The following is a 20669-nucleotide window of genomic DNA, read 5'->3' on the forward strand; positions in this document are numbered from 1 at the left end:
TTCATCATTTGTGAGCTTGTGATCACAGAACAACAAATCCATCATTTATTGCACACGAAATATATCATTTAATACCGGAGTGAAAGACATTCGGTCGTAAAAGTGTAATTTATTTCCTGTCAGCGGGTACTTTTTCAGTTCTGGACAAACTTTTTGTGGCTTCTCCTCTCTAGGGAAGTCATGTAGTTTTGGTGATGATATGGTAAGGTTTCTATTCATGCTGGGCTAGAATTTGTATTTGGACTATAGATCCCTCACATGGACTACTGTGTGGGTGTACTGGTGAGATGCTACTGCAGTTGCTTCCACCTACTGCCCGGATTAGTCTATAAACTCACTCGCCAGTCCAGTTTTTTACTGTGGTGCATGTGCCGGACTGTCAGCCTCTCATCCAGCTGTGCTTTGAGATCCCCCGCTCCCATTATCTTTACCCATCTTGCATTTCTTCAGACCCATAAATCATCTCGTTACAACACAATCAACTCCTCCCACACGCAGGAGATAAACTGAATCTCGGGGTTACTGGAAGCAGCTCTGTTAATAACAAGGCCGGACCTCACTGCGGCTGCCAAACTCACTGGATATCAGACACACACACACACACACACACACACATTCAGACAGTGCAATTATAATAAAAGTTTCCCGGCCACGGCTGTGAGATTCAGTTCAACGGCTGTCACTCAGACGTCTTTTACAACTCCCAATGCGCGCGGCGAGATCGGAGACGAGATGATGGCTGAGACGACATTTCAAGATTTTAAAAAAAAACAAAAAAAAGAGGCCTATTCATGTAGTCTATTGTGCTCGCACTTTTAAGAAAGCGGGGGGACCATGGCTGTCAGTCTGGCTTTGTCCAAGAAGGACGAAGTGCTCTTAGAATATGTCACTCTCTTCAAAATCTAAAAGCCAATTAACTTTATAGCCGGGCTTCTTATGTTTTTTTGTGCGCGTCTGGGTGAAATGTAAGTCCAAAGTTTTCCTTCCTGTGAATACGCTTATTTATATCAAGCCATTAAAACATCTGCAGCATTTCATCCCTTTTTACATTTTCTGACAGAAAAGCGGAAGTTTTTTTTTTTTTGTTTTTTTTTTAGACTGGAAAAACTTCAGAAGGAGAAGCCGTCCAAAGCTCAGAGTACTCGCCGCTCTTCCATCTGTTTACCTGGCCACCATATTTCTCCTTTTGTGCCTCTCTGTCTGTTTCTTTCGCTCCTTGGCGGCGGGCCAGCAGCTCTCCATTCACTGTCCTGCTCTGAGGCTGCCTTTTTTTCTCTGTTCAGTCTCTGCAGAAAACATATCAACATGCACTGACAAATCAGCAAAGATAATCAGAAATCAAATGTCTTAAGATTTACGGTTTTCTGTATTTGTCAAAATTAATTAATTAATTAATTGTCTAAAGAGGGTGCCTTATTATGTTTACTGCTGTCAGCAGGATATCTTAGGAAAATATTACTCTTGATGGACGGATAGCCCTAGAAAGACAATGAATAGGTGTTTATATCCACAACAATACACTCAATAAATAGACGTGTTTTATAGTAGCGAGCATGTGAAGCGTTTGAAGATACTCCAAGAAATGTCTAAAAAATATTATGAAATATTTTGTCAATGTTTCGACATTAACAATCTTCCGGATCAATATATTTTGTGTTTTCATCTTGGAATAACAGATGAAAACATGGCACATTTTTTAAATTTTTGTAAATGTATGACATATTTTCATCATTTTTTTCATTTATTATAGTTTATCGACTAACTTAGCTTTTCAGCTAAGGTTGTACGGATACATACTTAGGGATATGTATCATTTGAAGGTAAATAATACTTTACTGTCGGCACTGGCGGACCATTTCTGTTGCAGAGTTCAGAGGGTTAACCGTCAGTCTCAAATGCAGAAAAGTTCACATTCTCTTCACACCTACACGTCTTCGCCCACGCTTCAAGCCCTTAAGCAGGCTTAGCTCATTTCAGCCTCCTTTTACCCGTCGGCTAGACTGACTAAGAGACTGTCTGAAAAAAGAGTGATGTTACCCACACTGATGCACTGCAGGCGATGCTTCTCTGATTACAGCTAACTTCTCAAGCGTTGTCTGGGTTTGCGCTGGGTTGAAATCAGAACATTCCTCAGGATATTTAACTTGTAAAGCTCTTTTCTGAGATTGTAGTAATGCCCACGTTGATTGAGCTAGGGGGCAGCTGAGAGATGATGAGAGGATGTGCCGGAGAAGGAGCTGCGTTGACACTTTGACTCTACTCATAATGCAGTCTGGCTTCCCATTAATTTTAAAGACTTATTTTATCAAGTCTGGCAGCTTCCCTGAATGCACAATCAAAGAATAACCGTTGAGCATCTCACAGGTAATATTAGCTGCAGGGGAAAAAAAAAAACAGAATTCAAGAATTGAATTTGAAATATTTCCTTGAACTTTCTGCACTTTATTACGTTGGACATCTGTTCTCGAGTGTAGAACTATTCCCAATCACTGACAGTATTTCCCACAGTGTCAGACTTTAATTGTGGCGGTGGTTGTCCAACTGGGTTGCCATAGAGCATGCTCGAGATTTCCGCCGAGAGCGTCAGCTAACCTCCGGTTTAGCACCAAGCTAACTTGGATGGGGATGAAATGTAACCGGGCAGGTCTTCTAGAGTCTCCAAATTTTGGACCGAATTGCCCAAAGTCAGACAGTAAAACGAGTCATTTTGCGGGGGTTGTGGGGCTTTTATAACTGTTTTACAGACGCGTCTTTCACAAAAAGTCCCCAGTGCGTCACATGATGATGTAATTACATGGCTTGGCCACAACAAAAACTGGCTACAGGGCCTAGCGCTCTTTTTGGGGGCTTGATCTCGACGATGAGGCAGGCCGTCTTCTTTGCATAGGAAGTTACAGTCAAGCCAACTGCGTTGAATAGTCCTCCTCCTCTTCTTCGTTGGTTTTACTGGCGGACTAAAAACCACACCGCCATCCACGGTATCAGAGATAAAATCATGCTATTCACTGACGGGTGCGCTGTCTTGTCTGCTGAGTGAGACGGAATGGGACCTACAGCTCCAAAAATAGAAAACCAATATGTGACGGCTGTGGCGGACTGCCACAAATAAATTAATGTGTGGGAAACACCTACTGAAGTGTTTGCAAAGCACTCTGTTTACTAATCAACAACACATCTTGCGTCTGCTCCCATTTAGCTCTCAGGCGCCTCCATCTGGCGCGGACGCCGTTGAATAAACAAACATCAGCTTGCATTAAGAGTGCCGGTTTCCAAAAGCTGCGTTCGACAGCCTCAAGTCTGCTCCCGCCATGGAAAATGTATCTCGCCGAGCAGTTTTTTACCAAAGATTGTACCCACCATGTCTGCCGGCGCCTCGTCGTGCGATCTCATTACCTCACGTCTCCGACTGGCTCTTAACCTTAACTTGCAATGTGCCGTAATTACCCTGGTGTGACGGAGCATGAGGGATCTTTCTCCCGAAGCGCGCTTGTGAAATTTTTCCTCTCAGAGCTCATTATTGACAACCTGCATCAACTCTATTAGATCATGAAGAGACATCTGACCTCTTATTGTAGCAGGCAGACTATCGAAATGAGTAAGCGGCAGCATTTAGAGATCTGACGCTGAAGTTTTAAATCCCCGCTTAACCTCTCCTCATGTGATATTTGTGTTTCCTATCACTGCGAAAACTTTCACATCTGGCCACGGATTTGCTGCTAAAACCTGCGCTTTTCCTCGAGCGCTGCATTCATCAAACACTCTTAGAGATTTACTACATGTTCCCGATAAAACCGCCTGCAGTAGGGAGGGCTTAAGATATATTTATGTTGGCAGCATATCTATTTTTTACTGTTGTTGGGGTTTTTTTTGCCTCGGAGTCTTTCTCTTGGTGGGGTTTTTTCCCCCGCCTGATTTCATGCCCTTTTCTTCCTGGGCATCTTGGACATAATCCCAAAGACTAATAGTCTAACATTCAATAAATGAAAGAAGAAGAAGAAGAAAAAACAGGCTCCTCCTGCAATTGACCTGCCACGGGCAAATGCCTTCCAAGGGCGTTAGAAAGCTGCTTAGCAGAAGCTGCTTCGGCTCTCTTACGTAAGAAAACGACACCCCCACTAACACACTTTAGGGAGAGTTGAGAGAGAAAAGAGAGGGGGGGGGGAGTTATCGGAGAGAGGAGAAATTGGCAAGAAAGGAAAAGAGAGACCCCCCCCCCCCATCCAAATAGTTGTAACTTAATGTATGTGTCCTTGCCTATGTTGGAAAAACATTCCTCCATCTTTTTTTTTATCTCTGTGCCCTCCCATCCCTGCACACTCTGGTGAGTGATGGGCCAAATTTAATCAGTGCGTCCCCCCCCCACACCCACATGCACGCACATGAACAGATATGACTAATATCTTCATTTTAGCTTTTAATTACCATGCATCCTCCCAATCACCTGCTGAAACCCTCAGCGTAATCGGGAGGGGTTGCGGCGCTCATCTCACTTCATTCCCCACCCTCCCTGCGGTCCTTGTCAGCAGCAGAGCCGATCGCAGTCTCCCACACATGTGCGTTGGAAGTTGGAAGTAGATTAGCGACGCTGATAAACGGTGACTGGTGCGCTCGGCAATGAGTTTTTCCACAACATGAGGGATCATGTGTGAGTGGGAGAGCTGTTTTTTTTTTTTACAAAGTAAAAGCCTTTGGAGATTCGGAATAATGAAAAGAGGCGTACACACATTCACCCTTTTGTCATTTATCTCCAAACAAGCACAGAAAATACATCTCCAAATATATAATCCATTAATTTTAGAAATAATAATCAGCGAAAAGTACCAGAAATTCCTTGTTTCGAGCTCCTCAGATGTGAGTTTGTGCTATCTTTTCTCTGTTTAATATCATTTAGAGCTGTAACAATAAATGGATTAATCGACGGAAAATTACTCAGCAGCTGTTTTGACAGCTATTCAGCCGTGATGATTCATGCTTTTCTTTGTTTTATCTTGATGGCAAACTGAATATCTTTGAGTTTTGGATCGGACAAAACATGCAGTTTGAAGATGTCAGTGTCAAGATGTAAGTGAAATTTTTTTTTAAAGTAATTGCTAGTTGCAGCCCTACTATTATGAATTGAATATATTTTGGCTTTGGACGTGGCTGTAAGAAATAATTCCCCGGACATTTAAAAGTGCCTCGTGGAGGTTTTAGTTTTGTTTTTGATTGTTTACATTCAGTGATTCTCACCAGGGCACATTTTATTTGTGTCCTTGAGATTCAAACATCTTCTTCTTCTTCTTCTTCTTCTTCTTCTTCTTCTTCTTCCTCTCAGCTGTAGTTTTTGGCTCCTGACCACCACCTGTAGGAATGCATGATTTGAAGGGATGCATGTGGGTTCCCGTGGTCATGGACGAACGCAAACAAATCAGGGACCCACACATAGATACATTGCTCCATTCTGCGTGTAGTAGTCAAAAACTGCACAGGGTACCTTTAATGGACTAGATAGTCGACCATAGAACAACTACTTACTTTGTGTTAAAGGTGTGGTATGTAGTTTTCGAGCAGAAATTCAAACTCAGAATTACTATATTAATGTGGTAACTACTACTACTACTACTAATAATAACACACTTCCCATAACTGAATAAACAGGAAAACAAGGTCCCTAGAACAGTGTTTGCAGCTAGAAAGGTGGCAGGGTCCGCCACATATAAGGGAATTAAAACAGTATGAAAGTGGTCGACTTTAAGGTCAGTTTGTTTTGGCATTGAAAAAAAAAAAAAACAGTCAATGAAGATCTTTCTATTCTGATTAAAGTTTCTGCCCCCAAGCTACGTACTGCACCTTAAAATGACATATCAGCGGCGGTCGAAATGAACATTTTCTGCTGACTTGACACATTTGCGCCTTGATTGTGTGCACCAAATGCAAACTGTCAACTCAGAAGTTTTCACATTTTGCCCAGCGTTATCAACTATCACAGTAAGAGTAGGAATATATATGATTCTTCCACAATCTGAAAGACTTGATGTTCTCTGCAATTAGGTTTTGGAAAAATTTTGCATACATCTGCAGTTGGCAGAAAGTGGGTCGGGAAATTATCAGCACGTGTGATGTTGGCAAATTCCAATACTGTGCATCCTCAGTTACAAAGCTAAACAGTTGGTAGCCCCTGCAATGATTAATAATGACAATATTTGTTATTTGCAGCCCCAGGCTGTGGAGGAAATATGTCGCTGTCTGTCTCCTTCCAGTCACACAGCTGCTCACAGGTGCACAGCAACAATCACGCAGATGAGCCAAGGTGTAGCTCCGGCCCCCCTGCTGCTCCCACCGGTATCTCCCAGACTGTCAAAGCAAAGTCCAACACTCTCGGTTTCTGTGCCGAGCCGTTATCCAGGGCTGCCAGTCACTGCTGTTCTCTGCCACACTGCGGATGTGTCAGTCATTGTGCCAGGGCTAACCTCATTTGAGCTAGCTAGTCTGGTGAGCAGCAGAGCATGAAGGAAGACAGCCGCAGCCCGGGCTTGCTGAATCACTTTGGCTTCACCTCATCCCCCTCCTACTTTTACTCCTTTAACGCCGCCATCAGGGAGGCAGAGCAGCAGAATTGATAGCCACAGCGAGGAGGAGAAGAGGAGAATTATGCGATCATTATGCTTTTCGGGGACTTGAAACCTGAGCCTCGAAGCAGCAAAGGCCATCAGGAGTAATGTACCTTATTGTAAGCCACATGCCGGGCAGGCCAACACTGAGAGAGACCCAGGCAGCTGCCGGTAGGAGGGCTCGTTGTTTAAGGACCCCGAGCCAGCAGCAGCGTGGCGGGGGCCACACACACACACACTCACATGTGTTTTTCCGCACCCGCCTCTCCTCCGCTGGGAGATTCCCCCCCGTGGCGTGTTTACTGTTGATATCGTCTGAAACTGCCAGAAATTCTGACAAATGTGTTGAGGGAGACCCCCTCTGTGGCATATGCGCTCGTTCAGTCATTCCACCTCGCTGGTGTCTAGTGGCGCCTCGACAGAAACGTCAGGGTTTTCAATGACAAAAAGCAGGTGTGTTTGTGTGTATGTGTCGAAAGCAGTGATGGCATTGGTTCAACTGAGATTTTAGAGTGCCAGCCAGAGCGGTTTTGCTGTCTAATTATACTTAACCCAAAACTTGGCAACAGTTTTCTCTCAAATTCCCTTGAACACAGTCGTTCTCTGCTGAAAGGCTTTTGTTCCTTTTTTTCACCATTAAATTCATTAAATTTCAATGTGTGCAGGCAAATTGACCACCCTGTATTTGGTTTTAATTTGGAAACAATATGTTTGCACTTACTGTTAAAACGAGCTGTTTAGCAGGAGGGCAAAATGCATTTTAATCTGTTGATTAGTTCCTCGATTAAGTGATTAGCTGTTTGGTCAATAAAATGCCAGAAACGTGTCGTACTCAAATACCTTGTTTTGTCCACAACCCAAAGATATTCAGTTCGCTGTCAAAGAGGAGTGAAGGAAACCAAAAGTGTTCCCATTTAAGATGTTGGAATCAGAGCATTTTGACTTTCAGTTTCTCAAAAAATCTCAACCAAACTGATTAATCAATAATCAAAAATAGTTAATCGCATCTCTACAACATACTGTGTCTTAATCAGATCACTGCTGCAGTCATGTTAGAATATGTTGTCTGCAGAATATGTTAAGTGTGTCTTTTTGCTCTCATTAATGTAACTCCTGGCCCACATTTGTGTGTCTCCAGGTGGTGGACCTGTACTGGGGCGTGGACCCGGAGGAGTGGGACAGTCCGGAGCTGCAGCGCCTCAGAATGAAGCTCCTGGAGGAATGCCTGAAGACCTCAGCTGGGCCGTGTTTCGTTGTAAGTACTACAGGTTTCAAGTTAGAGATGTAAAGGATTTTATGAGCGCGTTTGAATGTTATCGCCGCACGTCCGCACTTTACATAATACGGAGAAAATCTGTTAAGTCAGTGTCTGCTCTAGTTTTTTCCCACCATCCATCTCTGTCTCATTACATGGCTCTGATATGGCATTAAGACTGGATTGTTCCCAGGCTATTCGCTTTTGAAGAGGTAATAGCGGTGTCAAAGCACCTAATAAGAGTGAAATCTAATTTTTCTTGTAGGCCGGCCTTTTTATGAGTCTTGGTGTGGTCGCAGTTAAAAAATGACAGAAAAGACGGGAGTTTACAGTCTTATTTGAAGCCCTTTCATTGCAGTTTTGGTTGATTTGGTCCGTTAGGAGGGTGGAAATGTCGACTAATGACTGAAGTAAATAAAAGAAATATTGCCATTCATGTTCCCTGATAAATTGATGTTGTCTTTCCCAACATAAAACAGCAACTTCACCTACATAAGGAAAGTGCTCAGTCATCTTTGCTGGAGTGCAAATGGGAAGAGAGTATGTCAGAAAGCTAGTGGAATGCAAACAAATCCAGGAAAAAGGCTAAAATTACACTTCAACTCAAATGAGTTATGTGAAGACCTCGGCAAGGAGAGAGAGGGAGAACGAGAGTGGCATGACGCATAATTACGCCTGTCATTTCAGGGATCTTTTTTAGATAATTTTAGGCCACATAAAAACTTTTTTTTTTTTTTCAACGCGAAAAGTCAGGGACAAGGGCAGAAAGGAGGTGAGGACAGGAGCAGAGAGAAATTGATGGTGAATTATTCAAATGGAGCAGATCCTTTTCTGGAGGTTGGAATTGAGTTGAGAGATCACAGGGAGAGGTAATGCATTATGGGTAGCGCAGGAGCCCCGGTCTGCAGGGAACGCAATCGCCCTCCCCAGGCCGAGCTTTGTATTTTGCTTCCTCTCCCACCCTGCATGCGCTGCTTCTTCCTGCCTTTCTCAATCACCAGTTGTTTGTTCTCTGTTCTCTCGCGCATAGACAAGCATAGAAAACACAAAACTCTTCAAAACATCTGCAGCTTAATGATTCATTCTGGTTTTACTTCCAGAGGAGTGATGCTCCTTGTATTGGACCAATATCACTTGGCGAGGAACATTCTTCTAACATGTAAAAACAGATTCTCCTTCCTTATCTCCTCCGCAAGACAGCTGATTTGTTTGGCTACTGCACAGTTTTTAGTTTGAAAATAATAACGATTTAGTTGGATATATTGGAAGAGGAGCAAGATGAGTAAGAACAGTCGCAAGCGTACGTCAGCAGAGTTTGGGGAGTGACGAAATAAATGTGCCATCTCCATGACAACTGCATCTGCTGATGAGGAGCATGAAATGTGCTTGAAAGCTCCAGAAAAAGCTAATACATGGAGCTTGAGTTAAGTTTATTTGCAAAAGCGTTGATAATTTTACACTGTGTAAATCTACATGGAGAAAACATTATAATATCACAAACATATAACGCACAACACAACCAAAGAAAAATCACCACAAGAAATGAATTCACGACAAATGGAAATACTGTACATAAGTAGGTGGTGGCAGTGTAGCAGACATTAGCACATGAAACGCACAGCTGAACAGTCGGGACAAATGTATGTTATGGTACCCAAAAGCAAGACACAGATGTAGGCTGAAAATAGTAGAATCCAAGAAAAACTAATGAAAAATACAAAAAATAGAAAGAAACAGGAAACTTGGACAAACAAATGCAGATTGCCATAAAAAGACAGACTTATATACACATACATTAACTTACAAAACACAGATGTTCACTGAAAACGGGTGGGAAAAAGACCAAGACAGGAAGTGGAAAGTAAAACATGACACATGAGGATACAGTCTATAAAATAAAACAGGAAATGACTCAACTGAAACCCCCAAGTTACTAGAAATTATTACAATGTTACCACAAGCAGGAAATGTGAATATGGTTATTTTCCTCAAAGGTTGCAGTTAAGCTGAATAATAAGAGTGTTAACAAGCTAGCTTTCGTATGGGAGGTTAATTTAGCAGCAGCCGCAAATTGGCATTGACTGCTTGACTGGCAGAATAACAAATGGTGTTTTGGATATATGTTGCAGCAACTAGTGTGTCACGTGATTGTAGCAGCACACATGCCTGAACAGTTTGCAGGCTATTAATGAAACTACTGAAGAAGAATATGTCTTCTTATCCAACACCTCCTCTACATGCCCACACTCTCTTCTTTCCCAGTGTGCCTCAATATTGAAATAGTTTCTTACAAATATTGCCTATATTGCATATATTGAATATTTTTATACTGACCCTGACACATGCAGACTAGGAGTTTAAAAGTTTTTTTTTTTTTTTTTTGTCCTAATGTGTGAAAGTTTTAGTCGGCATTGTGAGATGTCACAGCCTCTGAATCCCGCGGAGACAAAGTGTGCGATGGGGCTGTACATTGTAAGCTCAATCAGACTAAGATGCACTGAAATGATCCGATCTGAGCTGAAAATAAGTGGTGCACTCTCCCCCCTTTTGTGCTGCCGGCTTTCTGTTTGCTGTGGCATTGTACACGCCGCGCTGATTTCATTCATTCCCATCAGCCTCGCCGCCCTCTGTCTCTGCAGCAATTTCACCATCTTAACCCTGACTGACCCCGAGCAATACCACACAACACGCTGAGGGAGAGTAGGCACACACAAACTCAGGTACACACACACGCACAGCTTTTTGTTCTCTACTGCCTTCAAACACACACCCACACAGGCACATACAAACAGAGCATCTTGACCCGAGGCGATTTTCTCTGTCATGAGATTGAGAATCATTTGGGGTGAACTCTAACTCTGGGTGATACAGACTGTTTACACCAGTCTACACATCTATACACACAAACTCACAAATGCATCTACGGTGCACATCCTCCCCATCTGGCTGGTTAAATCTTTAATGGCATATTCTAGTGGTTCGCTCTCGGGGGTGAATGAAGGGTTTTGTGCCCACAGCAGCTCCACTGAATTAAGTCCCATTCAGACTTGTCAGAGCCAGCTGCCACGGTCCCTGCTGCCGGGCTCCACATCGCCACCGCCACACAGGGCCGGTCGGCCCCGTTTCTAGAACTGGGGAGCTCCGAGCGGCAGTGGGTCCTTTGATCAGGGACTTGGATCCTCGTTTATGACAGTTCTGGGTTGTCTGGGCCATCTCTGGAGTACCGTTGTTTATTTTCACAGGGTGGTAGACCTAGATATGTATATATGTGAGGATGGGGGAAGACGTCAGCAGAATTGAGGGCTTTTCTGTATCTGCAGCAACATAAAGAAGCTTTCAAACAGTGCATGCAGGTGTGTTCACCGCACTGGTGTTGTGTTATGGTTGCTCCAGTGCTTTCAGTGAAACATACAATCACATTTTTGTTTTGCTCTAGCTTAGTGTGTTCAACTTTGTCAAAGGATCTATTTTAAGCAAACCGTTTTCCTTAACCTAACCAAGTATTTTTGTTCCCTAAACCTATACAAGTGTTTTAGTTCCCTAAACCTAACTAGACATTTTTGTTCCCTAAACCTAACTAGGCATTTTTGTTCCCTAAACTTAAACAAGTATATAAGTTTCCTTAACCTAAACAAGTATTGTTGTTGACTAAAACTAATGAAGTATTTTAGTTCCCTAAACCTAACCAAGAATTTTTGCTGCCTTAACCAAATCAAGTATTTTTGTTACCTAAACCTAATCAAATAGTGACAGAAAATATCAAAAACACTTTTCACTCACCATGATCTAGTGCTGCAACTAGCAATTATTTCATTTAATGTCAGTTAATCTATTGGTTATTTTCTTGATGAGTCATCGAAAGTGGTCTATAAAATCTCAGAAAAAGGTGGAAAATGTTGAGTGATCAGTGTTTACCGAAGATGGCGTCCTCAGATGTCCTTGTCCCCCAGCTCAAAGATGTGTCATTGAGGGCTAAATAAACCAGAATCTAGTGACATTAAAGAAGCTGCAGTCAGAGAATTTTGATGATTTGCCTTAAAAAAAAAAAAAAATAGGCAGATTTATTATCAAATAGTTGGCGATTAATTTAATAGTTGGCAACTAATCGATTAATCAACCAATCACCGCACCTTTGCCAAACTCAAATGCTGCAGCTCAAGTGTTGCCCCCAGCTTACACACACACACACTTCTACACACACACACACACACTTCTACACACAGCCACATGGCAGTGAGAGGAGACTTCAAAGAGAGGCTGATCTGGGGGGTCTGCAGCCCCACAACAACTGTCACAGAGCCCAGTGCTCGGATCAGAGGGAGAACAGAAGAGAGGATGAAGACAGGAGGAGAAAATCTCTGAAAAGCAAAATTACATCTGCATCGTTTATTGATGCAGGAGAAAATAGAGGAAGCGGGATGTGTTCCTATTGAAGAGAAAAAAGAGTGGAGATAAAGGGGGGGGGGGGCACTACAGAGGAGCAGGATTTCTCTGTAGGTGTGTTCTTCGCTGCCACAGAGGATCTGTGCAACAACTGGAAACCTCTTAATACTCCGCTTGGCACATTCACCTCCGCTGTGCTCCAGAATCAAAATAATAGCACCGATGTAGCTTTGTAACTTCTATGTAGAGACAAGCTTAATCCTCTGCTCATCATCTCATCCTGATCAATGGTAATCGGGGATTTCTCGCTCATTATTTCGGATATTTTTTTTAAAACACTTCTGTTCCTCTCATTACACCGGTTGGAAAAATGGTTCTCGAGTGGAATCAGAGCCATAAAAACAAGCCCTTTTTCATTTCGCGGCATCAAGTTGTCTCGGCTCACAAGACGAAGAGTCAGCGGTTATATAACCGGCGGTTTTTATTGGATGTGTCAGTCTTTGTGTTTATGAGTAAGAATCAATTGCAGAAAGTGTTTTTCAAAGGCCACGGCTCAACACAAGACAGGTGGCAGCGCAGGGTTGTTAAACACACACACACACACCACAACACTACACCTGCGCGAGGTGGTGGTCATGGGGGGGCGTGGGCTTTGCTCTAAACTGTCGATGCAATAAAGCCGGTTTCCATGGCGATAGCAGGGGGGTTGGCATGGTGATGGTGTCACTGACCCGGAGATTAAGCATGACAATGAGCCGTGTCTGTTTTGCTTTTTTTTCTCTCTCTCTCTCTCTCTCTCCTTCTTCACTTAACTCTCCTCCTCTCTTCTGCTCTCCACCAGTCTCCAATTCCCCCGTGTCAAAAAAGAAAAAAGAAAAAAATAAAAGTTGATAAATGCCTCAAGGACGCGTATCAGCGAGCAGTATGCAGCCACTCATCCAGTTTTTCTGCTTCTCTCTCCTGACTGGCCTTGTGGCAGGTTTGCTGCACGTAAGAGGATAGTTGAGGATACCGTAGCTCTTATTTCCTCTCTGCTTCTCCTTCATTCAGCTAACATGATGTAACTGCTGAAGCGACTGGTTTCCCTCTCGTCCCCAGTGAAAGTCGATACGTGCGAGAATTTCACAGGAAAGTGGCGTATTCGATCCACGCAAATAGGCTAATTCCAAGCAAGGTTTTGGAGTCGGCATGCACGATAAATCCTCTTGATTTTCCAGATATGGATATTAATGTCCCACAAGGAAACAGAAATTCTTATGAAGGCTAAATGAATTTGGGATGGTGGTGAAACAGCTCGTGGTGCAGATCTGGGAAAAACAATAAAATGAGTAATGTCTTTTTGTGAGGTTTACAGGATAATGCTGCCATTTTTCCATATCATTCTTATCAAAAAGTCACAGCCAATACTGGGGAGTCAACCTTTATTCTCCTTCTCTATTAGCCCCATTGATCTCACTGGTTTTCACTTAGGATGTGAATGGTTTTTTTTTTTAATAGATTTTATTCTCCATGGATGTAACAACAGCATCGCCAGCCACATACCATCATACACAAGCACCAGATGAGCTGTATTTAATGGTTTTAACGAAACACTTGCAACCTGTAAAAAGGAGTTGTTGTTTTTTTAAGCTAAAAAGGAAAAAAGAAAGGAAAAGGAAAAGGAAAAAAAGACTTTACAGGCATAAAAATACAAAACTGTAAGATAGAATACTATAAAACCTTTAAAAACAAACCGCAAAAATGGAGATTTGATGTTTTGACGGTTCATTAATTGTTAACACATCTGGGCGCTTTCATTCACTCAATGAGGGGGGACTACGTTCAGCGGTGGATGAATACGCATTTGTTGATCCGATGAGTTTTTCAGGCAAAGAGAGAGTGTATGTGTGATTGAAAAGCAGCATTAAAGCCGCAGCAGTTTATGATTAATAAACTAGTTAATCAAATGAACTTTAATTGATAACTACTTTGATCAACAGTTTGTCATTTCCAAGCAAAAGTGTAAAATATTCTCTGGTTCCACCTTCTTAGATGTAAGGATTTGCTGCGTTTCTTTGCCATTCATGATCGTACATGAAGAGTTTTGGGGTTTTGGACCGTCGGTTTGACAAAAGAAGCAATCTGAAGGAGTCACTTTGACCTATGGGAAGCTGTGACGAGAGTTTTTTCACCATGTTTTTTAAATTTTCCAGAATATAATCTTAGATAATATGATGATAATTGCCAGCCGTTTTCTTTAATTTTCCGGGCACATATTACGTTGATTCATGTTAGCACTAAACTGTCGTCCCCCAAAAACAGCTTACTATGACAATTAGAGCGTACTGTATTATGTCAGAGTGTCGTTTGGGGAATTTGCTCTCAGATGAGAGAAACACCGCTCTGTCAGTGAGTGCACGTCGCTGAGAATTACGCGTTTCTTTGATCTGATCATTTGTTTCTTTTTAAAGCCATTCCCCCCTCCCTGCAGTGCCAAAGCTTATGCAGCAAATATCAGAACCGTTGACTGTGTGTTTCATTGACTGATTGACCACGGGAGTGATTGATCTGTTGAATCATACTGTAGCTGTGTACAATATCTTAGTCGCCTCTCCCAACGGGCTCATCAGATAAAGTGCACTTAGCCGGAGTATAAAAACCCCTTCCAAGGATGACAAACCAGACGAGGGAGGGGGGATGTGGAGTGCGGCTAAAACTGGAAATACATTTTGGCCCCTTGTGCGCTTTGCTATTGTCACTTTAGCCTCCTGTGTTTCTTCCACCTGCGTCTGCTAAAGCGTAATAAGAACTACCGCAGCCCTTTGGTACCCTGTCAAAAGAGAGACGCACACACGGCGTACATGTACACTCACACATGGACTCACACTTGTCAGCTGCCACGCCGTAATCCACTTTAGATGGCCTCATTCCAAGTCTGCTCTCCCGCTAAGGCAGGGATGTTAAACCCGCCCGGCAAATATTTGGACACTTCTTACAGTTCAGCTCTGACAAGTTGGGTGGGTGACAGGAGTGACAGTGGATTTAACGCAAGGGCGGAGTGGTGTGAACGCGTGTGTGCTGACGTGTTAGCATTTCAACACCTGATTTTGTTGCGTTGATAGGAAACACCGGTTTTATCCTAATCTCTATCTACAAACATACACACACACACACACACAAGCACACACACACACATTCAGCCGGCCAAATGGTCCATTCATCCTGCAGTATCACCGCGAGGCAAGCTGACAGAGACTTTGTCAGCAACTTGGAGAGTGACTGCTCTCTCCTTCTCTCTCACACACACACACACACACACACACACACACACTCTATAAGTCTCTCTCTCTGCATTACTATAGTTGAGCCCAGTGCCTCCATCCTCCACTGACACATCACTGCAGCACTGTGAGTCATAGAAGGCCGTCGAAAGAGGGCGGACGAGGTGACCTGCAGGGTGGTTCGATAATCTGTCCTGTCACAGGTTTTTAGAAGTGCTAAAGGGGTCTCCTAACAGCGTCGGGTGTCATGATTGGAGTTTTAGAAATGGGCCTTCAATTTTTGTCTGCAATCTTTTGTTTTTTGGTAAATATTGTTTGAACTTAGGAAGGACAAATTAAACCTTTGTTGTAAGATGCTGACAGTAAATGTAAGTGACAGTTGTCAGGGCATGAAACCAATCGTCTGTCGATGTTTACAAATCCAGATGCATCATCATCAAAATGAGTTGGGGATTCGAAGAAACACCCCTTGGCTAAGCTACTTAACTATGTTTGTATTGGCTTTTGCAGCTGAAACAGGTGGATTAATATTGTGTTAAAATGGTAACATTAAGGTGTTCGATGCCCACTATATCACCGATGTGGAAAACGGATGAAATCATGGCACTATTCATTATATACAGGCCAAACAAATTAGAGAGGAATCAGAGAGGAAATACGAAGCCTTTGCATGTCTTAAATTAAGGACCAATTGTTTCAAAGACTATGAATTTTGAATATGAATGAGGCTTTTAATGGTATCATTTCCGTGCAAGAATGCAAATCTTGACAGGCATGGCATCAATAACTGGGGAGCGGGGCCAAGACAATGGTTGATTATGGAAACATCCATTTATAGGGTTGCTTGAATGAATTAGAAACCTTTTTATCTTAACGGGCTCCATTAAAAAAAAAAAAAAAATTGTTTGGATCACATTTAGGAGATCTCAGGATATGTTTTGATTTCACATTGGTGAGTAATAGGTGAGTAATGCAGTTAATGATGTTTTTTTAAGCACTCTGAGCTGAAATGTGTACCTGTCACTCGACATGCCTGAATGCAGCTCATAACCTTTCCCATCAATCACGGCTGAAGCTAGTGAGCAGCCTGGCCTAGTTATTAAACTTGTTATTTGGGCAGGAGCAGCAGAGAGCACAGAGAGTTTCACACAAGAGGGAATCCCTTTCCTCTGTTCCACGTTTTGGTAGTTGTGTATTTCCTGCCTTATAGAGATGCTCGGCTCATGTTTTGCACTTAAATTAGCACTGTTTTCTAATTAGATTCTTGCTTTAGTGGAAATACTCAAATATTCCAGTCACTAGAGGGTTCATTTATTCGTTCCTTAGCATCATTTTCCTTTAACTCTCTTGTCTTAAAGCAAATGTGTTAATATTCAAGGGATATCGTTTTAATCTTCTCCACTGTTGTTTTTCGCCCTTTGGTGCCAGCTACATACATTTTATCTACTGTTTCATGGGATAAGTGGGTCAGCTCAATGTTTATATTACGCAAAACATGGGTTTGGATACCCAACCTTGAAAATGACACCTCCTCCTCCAAAACAACTGATACTGTGCATGGAAACTATCTTCTAAATCGAAAAAAACAAGCCGCATAATGAACTCTTGGTACCAAATTTGAGGAACGTGGCCACAAAACTGCAGGAATCTAAACGATTCCACCACGGGCGTTTGTGGGTTTTGAGAGTGGGCCGTTCCTACGGACCATGCCACATGCCATCCTCTGATTCTGCTTGTTCTCTGCATCTGTTCCCACTGCGAATGCCAAGCGAACAAGGAGTCCAACATGGAATGGCTTTGAAGCGTCATTGCCGCGAGCGCACCAACGTGGTTTTCCTGCTCATCAGAGCTCACAGTCATTTGGCTCGGCCCCTCTCTCGCTCTGGCGTCTTCGCCCCAGAGGCTTAAGCCGCATCTGAGTAACGACGCATAGAGTAAAGATCAGCTGGTCATGGAGTTGAGGGGGGCGTGGGGGTTTCCAGTGATTTTTGCTCCAATTCTCCTCGAACGTGACTGATAGAGGACAGCCAGGAGCATGCAAGGAAATGGCCCTGATCACTTTCGACGGCATTGAATCGGCCGCCACTCAAAAGCGTGAGCGTAGATGCCGAGGGGGGAGAGTGCAGTCTCATCGGGGCTTACAGTAGATATGCCATGTGGAGAGGGAGATAAACGCGGGATGAAAAGGCCACTATTTAATTTGATAAAGTCTAATTATACAGCTTCTGTGTTGAGAGTTCTAGTTTCCGACCAAAAAGATTGTGGACAGCGATTGTTTGGCTTTGCCTGAGAAGACGTGACGATAACAACATCAACTTATAGCGCAGAAGCCCACTTAAATCAAATTTCACGGCCTTATATTCTATCCTCGCAAATCTACATACCTCCCTTTAATGAATGCATTAATTTCCTTTCATGTAAAACCCTCCCATCTGTTCTATACATGAGGCAATCTGCTCATTTTTCTTAATACGACTGATTACTGAGCATTAGGAAATTTGGCCACGGCTGTGTGTTTTTCACATAAAGTGTGTCATTCAGGCGTTTGCCGTGCAGCAGCAGAACGAATCAGCTTTTTCTTACAGGAAACAATGAATTTCGAGAGGGGATTAGTATTGAACCTCAGCGCTTTTGAGATACAGGCCAAAATTACTGCATGGCACAAGACAGCATTGAGTATTTGATCAGATTTGTATGTACGGAAATAGAAATTGTCACTGCCCGCATACTTCGAGGCGTCCTTCACATTTGGTAAGGATGTGAATACAATCACTTGCAGGTCTCACAAGGGCCTCCACTTATCCTTCGTCATTGTCCAACTCACATTTAATTATTTATTAATTAATATAAATTATATTCATTATTATCAGCAGAAACCGTTTGTCTCTATGCCCAAGCGAAGCAACATCTTAAAGATATTAAAAACTTCTCACCAACTCGCATCACCTGATCAAAAGGTTTTTTGCCATTTTAAAAACTTGTCCTGCAGTCGCGTCTTTCTCGAGCTGTAAGTGGGAAAACAGTGGGAAACAACCGCATCAACATGCTTTTAAAACAACGGCATTTTCCTTTTTTTTCTCTTCTTCTTAATAATAAAACTGTCCCTTAACGCTGTTACCTTCGCTTTAATACTTCCCCTTTCACATTTCTTTAAGTTGTGATATTTATGTGATACTGTGCAGCATATAGAGAGCAGATGGCATTTTTATTGAACAATCACACGCTCTTTCTCGCTTGTTGTTTTCAGCATTTTCTGCAAACATAAATGCGCCTCCGTGGGAAGAGGGTTTCTTATTTAAACTGTACAAATGTGGCCGTAGTGGAAAGCAATTTCTATCCGAGATAGAGCTGTCAGGATGCACCGTATTGCACACGTAGTGGGGATTCTCGTGGCAGCTTCAAATTGGCTTGTGGATGTCCCAACTGCGCCACAGTTGCACCCGTGGCTCTGAAATTGCCTTAAATAAGTCGCACGGTATGCATCGCTGACTCCACTATTCACCCTGCGCCACTCATCCAAAAAATAGAGCTCTGAAACTGCTTGAAGGATCGTGATGATACACATTTCCTGTCCCTCTCTTGCTCACCTTCCCTGCCCTCTATCTCCCTTCCTTCCCCCCTTCAGGGTCTGGTGGGAGAAAAGTACGGCAGCATCCGAGTGCCGGGGGAGGTGGAATCAGCGGAGTTCGAGATGATCTTGGATGCAGCTGTGGAGGCGGGGCTGGACACACACATCTTGGAAGAGTGGTACTGCAGGGATGAAAACTCCGTGCCACCCGCATACTACCTCAAACCCAAAGCCCAAATGCTTAAGAACTACCAGAACTCGGTGAGTGCGGCAAACACGTTACCGAGCAGAAAAGGGATTTGTTGGTGGTTGTTGTTTGTCATTTTAACCCCCGTGGATGTTCCTAAATAGTGTCTTTTCAGGGCTGATAATGGCCTCTTCTCCTTGAGCCCTGTGGTTCATGAATTTAATTCTCCTTGAGGAACATATTTCAACAGAAAACTAGCTTTGCTTTGGCAAATTGTAAAGCAAAGGACTTCAAAGGAGCTTAAGAGCTGCCTGAGACTTCACAACTTTCCTCACAAACTCAAGGAAAAGTCTTAGTGTGCTTGCAAACGACCTCATAAAAGTCATTTAACAACAATTCTGTCAGCGCAGTTAATTTTGATTAAACCGCTTTAGCTTTCGAGTTCCCTCATTATTGTTTTATCGTAATAAAATATCTGGCTACGTTTTGCTAAGAAAACTGAATGGTAATGTTGCTTTGCTTTGTTGTCATTAAAACTGCACATTTTTGGCAAGTATAACACTTAAACACACTTAAAGATATTAAAACATTAGGATGTGAAGTTTTCAGACTTGGAGAATCCCTCAAACTCCCCACTAGATAGCAGAGTTACTCAGAAATTAATCATACCAAGTGATTTAAAAGAAACACATTTCTGAAGGCCACATGTAAAATTAGATGACTGTTTTCTCACATGAAACACGAGGACGATATTCCCTTTGTCGCTCTATGTGTCTGCACAGTGATACGAAAACATGAACAGCCGCATTCCCTCCGTCCTCATCTCTCTCTCTCTCTCTCTCTCTCTCTCTCTCTCTCTCTCTCTCTCTCTCTCTCTCTCTCTCTTTGCGCTCCGGCCCACTTAGATGGAGTCGAGCAGTGCAGCCAAGACCAAGAATGACAAGGCCTGGAGGAATGTGTCGGAGGAGATCAAGAGGATCTTCCGAACAGCGGTGCTGCAGCTTCAGGAGAAGGGGACCATGAAGAGCCCTCAGGCCAAGAAATTCCTTTGCTCTGGTTGGTTTCAGGTCCACTGTTTCTAACTTTTTCATCTTCTCGTGTCACATCATTGGATGACTTCTTTCCATGATGGAACGTGTCTTACTGTCTGTTCAATTCTATCTCTCTGGGTCTCTATTTTGAAACTTTATATTCCTTTGTGCAACTTAAATTTAATAGGTAATCGGTTCCCTGACTTACTGAAAGTAAAGTCAGCTTTTGAAATTGACAGTGCTCTTTTCATGTCGGAACACTTTGCAGTTCTTGATCAATCAGTTAATAAAACAACAGAAAATAAAAATGATCAGTTCATTGCTTCCATTTGTATGCAGAAATAAAAGAATTACCTACCAACCTTTAGCTTCCCAAATGTGCTAGTTTTCACTCT

At 42.8% G+C, this 20669-nt stretch overlaps 1 protein-coding gene across 3 annotated transcripts in view; it reads left to right on the forward strand.

Moving 5' to 3' along the window:
* Positions 1-20669, forward strand: part of nwd2 (NACHT and WD repeat domain containing 2) — a 51248-nt gene that overhangs the window by 18284 nt on the left and 12295 nt on the right. For all 3 annotated transcript variants that reach the window (XM_030431473.1, XM_030431472.1, XM_030431471.1), the window contains exons 4-6: positions 7729-7845; positions 19114-19317; positions 20149-20299. In XM_030431473.1, coding sequence (XP_030287333.1) covers positions 7729-7845; positions 19114-19317; positions 20149-20299 — 472 coding nt within the window. The remainder of the gene's footprint in view (positions 1-7728; positions 7846-19113; positions 19318-20148; positions 20300-20669) is intronic.

Source organism: Sparus aurata, chromosome 10 (assembly GCF_900880675.1).
Source record: "Sparus aurata chromosome 10, fSpaAur1.1, whole genome shotgun sequence".
In the NCBI taxonomy this organism is placed as follows: Eukaryota; Metazoa; Chordata; class Actinopteri; order Spariformes; family Sparidae; genus Sparus; species Sparus aurata.